At 43.9% G+C, this 11,976-nt stretch overlaps 1 protein-coding gene across 12 annotated transcripts in view; it reads right to left on the bottom strand.

Moving 5' to 3' along the window:
* Window positions 1-1,068: 1,068 nt before the first annotated feature.
* The window catches only part of ARMC3 (armadillo repeat containing 3), a 106,055-nt gene continuing 95,147 nt past the window's right edge, over window positions 1,069-11,976 (bottom strand). For 11 of the 12 annotated variants that reach the window (XM_042991218.1, XM_042991217.1, XM_042991220.1 and 8 more), the window contains one exon: window positions 6,032-7,128. In XM_042991218.1, the coding sequence (XP_042847152.1) occupies window positions 6,919-7,128 (210 nt within the window). In that variant the 3' untranslated portion in view covers window positions 6,032-6,918. Of the gene's footprint in view, window positions 1,719-6,031; window positions 7,129-11,976 lie in introns of those variants that run through there. The other variant, XM_042991225.1, reaches the window with a different exon arrangement.

The raw sequence follows: 11,976 nt of genomic DNA, 5'->3' as shown, positions 1-11,976 counted from the left end.
TGGCCCTGCACTGTGCAAGTTACAGGCACTTTCTTATTATTTCTTCCGCAGGGCAACCTGGTGAGGTCGCTGGTGTTATTACATCCTCATTTAAAATTTTTTTAAGTTTATTTATTTTGAGAGAGAGAGGCGGAGCATACAATCGAGGAGGGGCGGAGAGAGACGGAGAGAGAGAGAGAGAATCCCAAGCAGCCTCCACAGCACTGTCGGGGCAGAGCCTGCTGTGGGGCTCGAACTCATGAAACCTTGAGATCATGACCTGTGCCCAGACCAAGAGTCGGGTGCTTAACCGACTGTGTCACCCAGGCGTCCCTATTACATCCTCATTTTAAAGACAAGAAAACCAAAGCATTTGCTCAACATCCCACAGTTGAGAATGGTAGAAGGAGGGCTCGCACCCAAGTTCCTCTGACTCCCAAGTTTTTCTGTTGCTCGGAAACAGTACCTGATGTTTTCTTGCTTTACCAAAATGGGCCCAGGCAGTGAGCATACGGGGAAACGCCAGAGTGAGTGCCAAACACAGCATTATAGAGGTCATCAGAAGAGCAAAAGGCATCCCGGGAAGCTCAGGGGAGAAAGTGAGGCTTCTCTGAATTTGAACTTGTAAACAAAAGATTAGGGGGGATGATACGGAGGATAACTATCACACTCTCTCACCAACACTCCTTTAGAAAGAAAATTCGACTCGAGAGTCATCGAGCTGATATATAAGTCATTGAGCTGATATACAATTACGGATACATAATAAAGTTTTATTTATGTAAAATGTTATAAAGAGGTGTATCTCAGGGTGTCTGAGTGGCTCAGTCGGTTAAGTGTCCGACTCTTGGTTTTGGCTCGGGTCACGGTCTCACGGTTCGCGAGTTCGAGCCCCGCATCGGGCTCTGTGCTAACAGCGTGGAGCCTGCTTGAAATTCTCTCTCTCCCTCTCTCTCTCTCTGCCTCTCTTTCTCTCTCTCTGCCCCTCCCCCATTCGTACTCTTTCTCTCAAAAACAAATAAATATACTTAAAAAAATTAAAAAAAAATATATATATATATATATAGAGAGAGAGAGAATGGCTAGGGTAGGTTTCCATAACCATGTGTCGACTATCTCTCTATTTTATAGATAAGAAATTCCATAACACCTTTAATACCATAAGAATTGATCAAGTGCCTGGGAGAGAATTCTCCGTGACTCTCCTTTGTTTCTGCATGTCTTACACTCAGAGGCTTCCTGACTGCCTTTGTTCTGCCTTGACTCTCTTTTCAAGGATGTTGGCACACAGCCTGGGAAGATAGAGATAGTGTCTCCCTCTGGTGACAGGGCGGCTATGCTTACTGCCCATTACAAAAGACTGGGTTCTGTAAGAGCAAGGTCCCTCTCCCGACGCACAATCCACTGCACTTGCCGGCACGCGTCTGGGTCTATCCAGGTCGTCCCCACGAGACTTGGGAGCAGAGAGAACGGACACACTGTGCTTGGCTCATGCTGCTTGCTGTGCGGTGAGTAACGAAGTCCTTTGTCTTTGACCCAGGAGTCTCGTGTCTGATGCCAGCAGCCAAGAAACTGTGGCAGTTAGCTTGCCCCTGGAGTAAACCCTCAGACCCTTCACCCTCCAGAAGTTAGGAACATTTCTTTCCTAGACGGGCCACGTTTGTCCTCATCCTCGTAGAAAAATAAGGCCACTGCTCTGGGGTCCGTTGGATTAACATCAAGTAGGTCCATCTTACAGCCTAAAGAAACCAAGGAAGACAAAAATGGCAGCGTGAGAGTCTCCCTTAAATTTTTAGCCAGGTGCTCGGAGACTAAGTGAGGTAAAGCACAACTGCTTGCCCGTCCATACCCTCAAAATGCACGTCGCTGGAAGTAAGGGTTGACGGACCGGCCCAGGAGCCGAATAGAATAAAGAATTCCCTCAAAATGTGCTAAAGGAAGAGGCGTGAACAGAACACTGTGTGAGCAATGTGAGGAAAACGAGCTATAAACACACCCACATACACACATGCACGCACACGCGGGCGTGTACTCCCATATCCACACCCCTTCCTGCCCCTAATCACACACACATCGGTCATTCGCACCATGGTCGCCTTTCAACTGAACAGCGGGATTATTAGGCACATACTATTGGGAGCATAGCCTCTGGAAACAAATCAGGTTCAAATTTAAAACTTTGCTGCTTCTTAGCCGAGTGATTTTTGGATAAGTTACTTAGCTTCTCCTGACACATAGGAAACAATATGCACATGTTTGTTATTGTGTCTCCCCATTTTCCAAAAGGGTAAACTGAGGAACAGAGAGGTTGAGTAACTTTGTCCAGGTCACACAGGTAGAAAAAGACGCACAACTTAACTTCAGCTCTGACCCTAAAATCTAGGCCTTTACCCCCGCTATTATATTGCTTCTCGATAATAAGGGCCTATTGAATTCATTAGTAACATCACAGCAGAATTTCTTTACCCTTTCCAACAATACTTAATATTTTAAAAATGGTTATTTGTGGGTTGTTTATTGGCAGATCACTACAGGTCTCCTGTACTGCCTGAGTTCCGTGAGAGCCTTATTTGAATTCATTATATTAATATATTCCCAGCTCACACTTTGATGGCCGTCTTTTGAAGTCAGGTCCACTTTTATTATTAAAATAATATATATTCAGGGTTTTAAGAGTATAAGCCCAAGCAAAGCTTTTGCTAGTTATCAATATAAAAATATTCAGGTAACTTTAAAGAATAGTACTTTTAAATACTAAATTGTAGATAAGTGATTTGTTACTATTGTATTGCTTTAAGATTACACCCCAAACAGTGATATTTTCCATATAATTTTCGTAGAGCCTGTTTATCCTACCTTATTAGTGCTGAGTTAGGAAAAGAAAGAAACAACTAGTATATGTATTACAGCGTTTCTTTGAAGAGTTCTAAAGGAGGGGCGCCTGGGTGGCTCAGTGGGTGAAACGTCCGACCTCGGCTCAGGTCATGATCTCACGGTCCGGGAGTTCAGCCCGCATCGGGCTCTGTGCTGATGGCTCAGAGCCTGGAGCCTGCTTTGGATTCTGTTGTCTCCCTCTCTCTCTGCCCCTCTCCTAGTCATGCTCTGTCTCTTTCTCTCTGTGTCTCTGTGTCTCTGTGTCTTTCTCTCAAAAATAAAAACATTAAAAAATTTAAAATAAATGGAGAGTTCTAAAGGAAAACACACCATCTCCTGATGCATCGTATCTCCAATTACACCTTCTGCAGAGGAATATCGCGGTGATAATCTTGTTGAGAAACAAGTTACCATATTTGAAGAATTCTGTGCCAATAAAAAGAAAAGGTCAGTATCCATTTGACTTCGCGTAGTATTTTGAGCATCCGGAAAAGTATTTTTCGTGGACGACAATGGTGCTTCTTTGACAGGGAATTAGTGCATTTGAAATCTGATGTGTATTTCATAAAAGTGCAGTGTAGACTCGAATCCTCATTTAGGATACCTGCTCAAGAGCCGGGGAGGGAAGCCTGGGGAGAGGATTCTATTTACCTGTCCATTTCTGTATTCAATTAATAGCTGCTTTTAAAAGTTAGGTATTAATTTTAATGAAATGGTTTGACCTCCAGAAGAGAACAACACGCTACTTTATAATACATTGTTCTGAAACCTCACAACCACAACACCTGCGGGGTATTCACGGCTTTTAAGTGACAGAGTAGGATTCCAACTCACATCTCCTTGGTTCCAGATATTTCCCCATGTTTCCTGGGTCTAGTTCTGATCAAATAACCTGTTATTTCAACCCAAAGCACCTAATTCCCGAAAGAGATCCTCAGCACTTTCTGCCCCCACTGCAGTGGCTTAGACAGTCATGTGTTCCGGGTCATACTGCTATAAAGCAGAAGGGCTGCTGTCAGCGTGGGTCCTTGGGTGACTGTGTGAAAACAGAACCTTCTTTACTGACCTGTGTTTGACATGTAATACGACAAAGGACAGGCTACTGAGATCTGGCGATTGTTTATTACCACTGTATGGATGTCCCTACTTAAACATCGTTGTCTTTGACTATTCTCCGAGTGGATTATCTTTTGCTCATTGGTTTATAGAAGCTCTTTGTTTGTTAAGGACACTGACATGATGTCTGATACATATGCTGCAAATATTTTACTCCCTGACTATGATTTTGCTTACATTTTATTTTGCTGAACAGAAATATTTTTGCTGATGCTGTATTTTTCTACACAGGAATTTGAAAGATTTACGGAGCCAAACTTGTCAGATATTTTCTTCTGTGGCTTCTCATTTATCCGTCATTATAGAAAGGATCTTCCCTTGGGAAAATTATTCCCATTGTCACTTACTGAATAGGCTATCACTGTGCCTTGTTTCTGGCAGAAAAGCGATTTTTATCAATACTAAATCCTTATATATATATATATATGTATATATATGTATATATATATTCATATATATATATGAATATATATATTCGTATATATATATGAATATATATATTCATATATATATACGAATATATATATTCAAATATATATATAATATGTATCTGTGTCTGTACTGTTAATATTTTTCTATTTTTATGTCCATACCATACTAATTTATTACTGCCTTTTTTTTTTTTAACGTTTATTTATTTTTGAGACAGAGAGAGACAGAGCATGAACAGGGGAGGGGCAGAGAGAGAGAGGGAGACACAGAATCAGGAGCAGGCTCCAGGCTCTGAGCCATCAGCCCAGAGCCCGACGCGGGACTCGAACTCACGGACCGTGAGATCGTGACCTGAGCTGAAGTCGGATGCTTAACCGACTGAGCCACCCAGGCGCCCCTATTACTGCCTTTTAATATATGTCCTGGTATATGATGAAACCAATTCTTTGTTTTCTTACTTTCAAATATTATTGGCATGCATATGCATTCATTCTTCCAGATAAAGTTTGCTATTTGTCAGTTTCCAGAAAAGAAAATGTGTCGGGATTCTGAATGAGATCCTAAATGCATATATTAATATGGGAAGCATTAAAATCTTTGTACTGCTGAGTTTCCATCAAGGAAAATGGTGTGTATCTTCATTAATTCAGATCTCGTTAAAATTTTACAGTTTTTCTTATGTATTTCCTATTAAATCTATTTCTAGGTATTTGATGCCGTGTGTGGCTATTGTGAATGTATTGTCTCGTGGTAACACAAAATAGATAAACTTCAAAGGACTGTCTGAAAATATAATTGAAACTCATTCCTGTTCAGTAATTACCTAGAGCCTCGCTGAGAGAGACGTTATACACAAATGTTTCAAAGATGAAAAAAAGGGGAGAGGGGGGTAACCCTTGGCCTGTACCAGGCTGGAAAATGTAATGTCTACCTGGACCGTAGCACAGGGACTCTGAATGGAATCCATTTTGCTGTTAGGCCATCGCCTACCAAAACCCTTTTCAGAACTTACTGGGAGGTTGTTTTTCAAAGATGTTATTTTCTATATTACATTTGTCATCTGTATGAAACTCCCAAAGAGGAAATTCCCTGGTCTTTGTTCCTCCTGAGAAACCGCTTTGTGCTTTTAGCGAGCGGACCCTATTATAAATCATGTAACTGATAGCATTTCCCTCTGCATTGTCTGCCGGAGAGCTTAGCGTCAAATTTTCACCCACTGCTAACAAATGCATGGGATTTTCATGGATGCGTTTGAATTCTAAGCTTATTCCTGGCCCTGGTGAACTTTCTTTCCGACACTTAGGCCTGTTTTTCATTTATTTTTACCTTGTTACATCTTACATATCTCTGTAATCCACTTTAAATGCGTTCTGGATCAAAACAGACTTGAAAATGCTTAGACGGGTTTGCATCCTATAATCTATGCTTCAGTTCATGAAATTGCATGATAAATGTAATTGCCCCACCATTTGATATAAAGAGCTTTATTCTGAAATAAGGAAATACAAATTCTTTGAAGTTACACATCGGTTCATACAGAATCATCTCAGCCTTCACTTCTAAAATCAAGCTGACTTTTAAAAACCTTCGAGTAAAACGGTTACAATAAACTTGAGACTCAAAGCCAGACTAAGATATATATATTTGATGAGAGTCATCCCATTACTAGTTTTTATTCATCATTTGAAATGTGTGTCTGTTCCCCATTTTGTTCTGAATACCGAAAACACAATTTCTGACAAAGATTTACTCGATTTCTACATTTAAAAGTTTCTAAAGAAAGAATTTTTAAGCTAAATACATTTAAAATACTCTTTTCGTGACCCAGCATTAAAACGTGTAAAAGGAAATCAGAATTGTTTTGAACTGGAGGTATAGTTTCAAGTAATCCAAGACAGGACAGAAGACACACAGTTCACGGGAACAGGTTTGAGAAAGATTTTTGGGTCAGTGAAGGATATTAAATGGTGTTATTGACAGAAATACACTTTAAAAAATACGAACACAAATTTTTAGAAAGGAATTCGTAGTACTAAAATCAATCTAGAAATGTTCGAACTATCAATAATCCTACTTTACAAAAGTGGGACAAGGTGACAGAAGACATTGAATACCATTGAGTGTATTTAGCCAAGTGTCCCTGAAGCATTCTGGGCATGAAGAATGACAGTCATGAGGCCACGGTATTGTCCCGGGAACAGCAGCTGGGTGGTTTTACACGTGATTCCCAAAGGGCACAGAGGCTCCTTAGGAAACAGTGGAGAGGATTAATTTTGACAATAATAAACTTTACATGAGGGCCAGGGAGCATAAAATGATCCAATCAGACTGAACTCTTGCCAAGAGACTGAAATCAGAAACACAACCAAGTTCAATCCCAGTGTCCTCATTTCTACGCAGACAGAAAGAACATTTCTCATACTTTTATTTAAAGAAATAAAACCAATTGGTGAACTTCAGAGAAAGCGTATCTAATGAACTTCTCTCCCGTGAACCCCCATTTGGTCATTTGATCGTTTAGAGGTATCTGTAAAGATCTGCCTCTCTACTCCTTAACTTCATCAGCCCGCCTGGATGGAACATGAGGTCAACTATGTAGACCTCAGGAGGAGGGAGAGCCCCGATCAGTCCCTTACGAGAGTCATTCATCAACTGAACTTCATTCCAAGCTCTGCCATACTCCCCACGAACCAGAGAGCAGCCGATGCCAATTTTATCAGCCAGAGCCTGTGGGAGAAAACACAAGATCGACCAAAAGTGAGGAGGGAGAGGAGGGGAGAAAAAAAATCCTGAGCTCTAAGACCCATCTTGTTGAAGGGGAAATCTACGACTCTTGCAAAGAAGTGCTTAGAAAGGAGGCTGGAAGAAAAAAACCAAAAAACACGTGGAATATTGTGATAGGAACCAATAAAATGTGACAAGTTCCCTTCTTCCTCGAGATCCTGTAGCCTCAAAAATCTCCGTGTAGGTCCTGCTGGGAAGTGACATTTTTCAGGCAGTTACACGGCATTGTATCAGCACAAGATTGATAACGTCATTGGAGAAAAGCTATTCCGCGGGTTTTCAACACTAGTGCATCTATCAATCTTTCCATGCTTCTAGGCTGCTCTGGGGGTGTCATATGCAGTGGGATTGAATGGAGGGATCAAATTGGTGGGAACCTATTTCTTGCCGATTTGTTCTGTGCGATGGAAATCGTGCCGTGAGCAGGAGGAGCTGGTTGGCCGGGGACGGTCCTGCTCTGCTGGGGCTGCCTGCTGCCACTTCCTGAGTTGTGTAATGTTCCTTGGAAGTGGTCTCTTCAGTTCGTCCTGGTTTTGAGGTTATTTACAAAGTACCTTCAAAATAATCTGGAAACTGGGGCGCCCGGGTGACTCAGTCGGTGAAGCATCCGATTCTTGACCAGGTCACGATCTCACCGTAAGGTGGGTACGAGCCCCACGTTGGACCCTGTGCTGACAGCTCAGAGCCTGGAGCCTGTTTCAGATTCTGTGTCTCCCTCTCTCTCTGCTCCTCCCCTGCTCACACTCTCCATCTCTCTCTCTGTCTCTCTCAAATTAATAAGCAAACGTTAAAAAATAATAATCTGGAAACTTCTTTGCCACGTCATGATGGATTGAGAGAGCTGGCTCAGACTTGCCTGGGTTTGAATTTCGGCTCAGCCGCTCCCTGGCTGCTGTCACCGCAAACAAAGGGCTCAGCCTCTCTGTGCCTCCGTTTCTTCGTCTGGGAAATGAGGATAACGGTAGAGCCTCCTGCTTAGCAGGTTATAAGGATGAAGTAGATTAAAACGTGTCAAGTGCTTAGGGCTGTGAGCCCCGCACAGAGCAGGTGCTCAATAAATGCTCCTAGCCAGAGGAGGCAGGAATCGCGTTGTTTTAATCACCTGTTTATATATTCATGTGACTTACTGATTACGTACTGTGTCGTGATGGCACCAGGCAGTCTTGGGTGGACCAAGACGATTAAGACATGGTCGTCATTTTTCAGGCCGTACCTCCTATCTAGGCTGAGCCTGCCTGGTAAACAGTCAACTCTCACATAACAGTATCCAAATGTATGGCACTCCGTGGTATTGTCATTTATGATACGAAATACACGTTTGGTCTTCGTCCGTTTCCGCACAGAACCCCTAAACCCTTGGGATTTCCTAAGTGATGAGCGCCATAAGTGTCTTTTCTTAATGAGGTGGCTTTTGGACCACCCCCAAGGGTGGGGATGGTTTGGCAGGCGAACCAATCTTGCGACTGGAGGGTTAGAACTTTCAGCTCCACCTCCTGACCTCTGGGGAGGGGAGGGGGTTGCAGGTTGAATCAGTCCCCGGTGGCCAATGACTTCATCAATCATGACTATGTAATGAAGCCTCTATAAAAATCCAAAAGGAGAGGTTCTGGAGAAGGGCCGGGTTGGTGGATTCGGGGAGAGTGGTGTGCCTGGAGGGGACACGGAGGCTCCAAGCCCTCTCCCCATACCATTCCTTTTTTAATTTTTTTTTAATGTTTTTATTTATTTTTGAGACAGAGAGAGACAGAGCATGAGCGGGGGAGGGGCAGAGAGAGAGGGAGACACAGAAGCCGAAACAGGCTCCAGGCTCCGAGCTGTCAGCACAGAGCCCGACGCAGGGCTCGAACCCACGAACTGCGAGATCATGACCTGAGCCCAAGTCGGATGCTCAACCGACTGAGCCACCCAGGCGCCCCAACCCCATACCATTCTTCATGCAATTCTTCCATCTGGCTGTTCCTGAGTTACATCCTTTTCTAACAAACTGCCGATCAAGTCAGGAAAATGTGTCTGAGTTCTGGGAGCCGCTCTAACAAATTAATCAACCCTGAGGGGGCTGTGTCCAGGGGAACCTCCAATCTGTTGGTCAGAGGCACAGATGACAACCTGGGCTTGTGACTGGTGGCTGAAACGTGTGTGGCCAGGAGGGGACAGTCTTGTAGGGCTGAGCCCTTAACCTGTGGGATCTGACATCATCTCCAGGCAGGTAGTGTCAGAATCGAGTTGAACTGACCCAGCTGAGGTCAGAGGATTACCTGAATGTATAGAAACTGCCCACCCCGATCCCCGCCACCCCTCCCCCATTGGAATTGGTACCAGAATCATCTTACACACTGTCTTGCGGGGTAGAGAGCCAAAAATAAACATGCTTTCCAAAATAATGGTTACTGACCTCTTAAACTCCATGGCAAGGCACTTTAAATCATCACAATGATCCTGTGAAACAGATACTATTGCATTTCCCATTTTATGGAGAGTAAAACCAAGGTCAGATAATTTTCCCCAAGGAGGTCACAGTAAGTGGTGACCTAACGTGGAAGGCAGGGGATCGGTCTCCAGAGTCTGAGTCCTAACCTCAGGGTGACGCTGCCTCCCACTGAGCTGAATGAGTTCTCATCTGAAAGTCTGGATTTTCTTTGTGAGGTGGGAAACAATGAAAAGTGTTAGTAGGAGGAAAGACAGATGTGGGGCACAGCTGCTGAGGAAAAAAGAGAAAAGCCTGTGACCAGGAGATGGAAAAGGGTGACACCTGAATGTCCACCTGAGTTGGGCACCCTGAGGTGGCTGTGGCGTCCCCCCACTGTCCTGTTCCAGAGCCTGGGCGGCACCGTGGAAAGGGCAAGCCATCAGACTGGCCCAGGGTGGACTGGCGAGGCAGGGGAGAGGAAGGATGGGGTCAAGAGGATGAGGGAAGTTAGTGAGCGAATTCTAAGGTCCATGGATGATTTCTCTAGGCGCCTAGGGGTGGGAAAGCGAAACCAAAAAGGAGGCAACAAACTGGAAGAAAATGGAGGAGATGAAGAGTATTCAGAGGAGTGAATGATTTACGGAGGTAGAGGGTAAGAGATTTTATCAGTGGGTATTTATCAGTGGTTGGGATGTCAGTGGTGGGAAAGATCAGGATAATGAATTGGATGACTCAACCGAGGTCTGAGGGTAATGCATCCGGTTTGGCATAATGCTACGGACTGAATGTTTAGGTCTCCTCCGCCCCAACTCATTTGTTGAAGCCTTGACCCCCAGTGTGATGGTATTGGGAGGGCTTGTAGGAGGAGGAAGAGACCAGAGCCCCCGGTCCGTCCATCCTGTGAGGGCAAAGGAAGAAAGTGGCCACTGGAAACCAGGAAGAGGGTCCTCACCAGACGCTGGCTCCGTTCTCACCTTGAGCTGAGACTTCTCAGCCTCCATTATCGTGAGAAATAACTATTTATTGGTTAGGCCCCCCAATGTACGGTATTTTGTTTGAGCAGATGATCACACTAATACAGTGCCTGTGAGACACTCAGGTGCAGCCTGGAGGGTAAACAGGCACACGGATGTGGAATCAGGAGAGGTTTGTGGGACAGAGGGAAGAATCTGGACACCCGCGGCATTTAGTTAGTATTTAAGGCCACGTGAGAGCATGACCTCACCATATGAAGCACATAGAGTGAGAAGGGAGAAGAGTCTGTGTCGGAACGTCGCGGGACCCCAACACTTAAAAGAGCGTTGGAGGAAAGAGGTCACCAGAGGAGACTGAGATGAGGTGGAGAGAGAGAACAAAAGTTACTCAAGAAGAGTGCTGTCAGGGAATAAGAAGGACGAGTGACAAAGTCTTTGACATACCAAGTAAGACAGACAATAGATTCCTGTGGTTCTTCCTGAGAGGGAGCCAAGGCGAGAGACCGCAGTGGCCTGAAGGAGAAGAACGAGGTGAGCCAAAGAGGGACAAGGTACCGAGATGACTCTGAATTTTGACGAAGACTGAGAATTATCTAGATAGAAAAAATATGGTAGGTTTGATTCAGATCGACACGGGTTCAGAGTTGAGCTGTGCCTCTCGCTGACCTTGGGTAAATCCCCTCTCTCAGTTCAGTTTTCTTGTCTTTCAAACAAGGATAGTAATTTTGACTTTTGGTATTTTTCAGAGTTTTCACAATTGCATTAATCAAGTGTCTGTCACGTAGCTCAAAATGATGGTGGTCATGATGATAGGAGCTACAGGAATAGTTGTAGTTATTACGAGAAAAGATTTATATTTCCTCTTTAAATATTGTAGACTTAAGTTTAGATTTTAAAGGAGAAACAGAGAGAGAAAGAGATTCAAGGCAGAAGAGAAGAATTTGCTAGAGCAAGAAACCCAAGAAAATAAGGAAGATTGGGGAGCACAAGGGGAGCTCCGTTGGTTAAGTGTCCCATTCTCTCTCGGTTTTGGCTTGGGTCATGATCTCACAGTTTGTGGGTTCAAGCCCCGAGTTGGGCCCTACACTGATGGAGTGGAGCCCGCTTGGGTTCTCCCTCTCCCATTCTCTCTGCCCCTCCCTCACACGCTCTCCCTCGCTCTCTCTCTCTCTCAAAATAAATAAAACTTAAGGAAAAAAAGAAACTGGGGAAAGTTGGCACTCCAATTATATATAGAATTAGCTTGGAACTGGAGGCAAGATACACATGGATGTAAAGAGGTTTGTAGGTATTTGGGAGGAAGTAGGAATTGTATACATTCAGTCTACAGTTCAGAAACCATTTTTGCAGCTCTTATTATATTCCAGACGCTTGATACAGTGGAGGAAAAAAAATTACCCCCTCTTTCTT

The sequence above is a fragment of the Panthera tigris genome, chromosome B4, assembly GCF_018350195.1.
Source record: "Panthera tigris isolate Pti1 chromosome B4, P.tigris_Pti1_mat1.1, whole genome shotgun sequence".
Taxonomy (NCBI): domain Eukaryota; kingdom Metazoa; phylum Chordata; class Mammalia; order Carnivora; family Felidae; genus Panthera; species Panthera tigris.
This window is presented reverse-complemented; position numbering and strand designations above follow the sequence as displayed.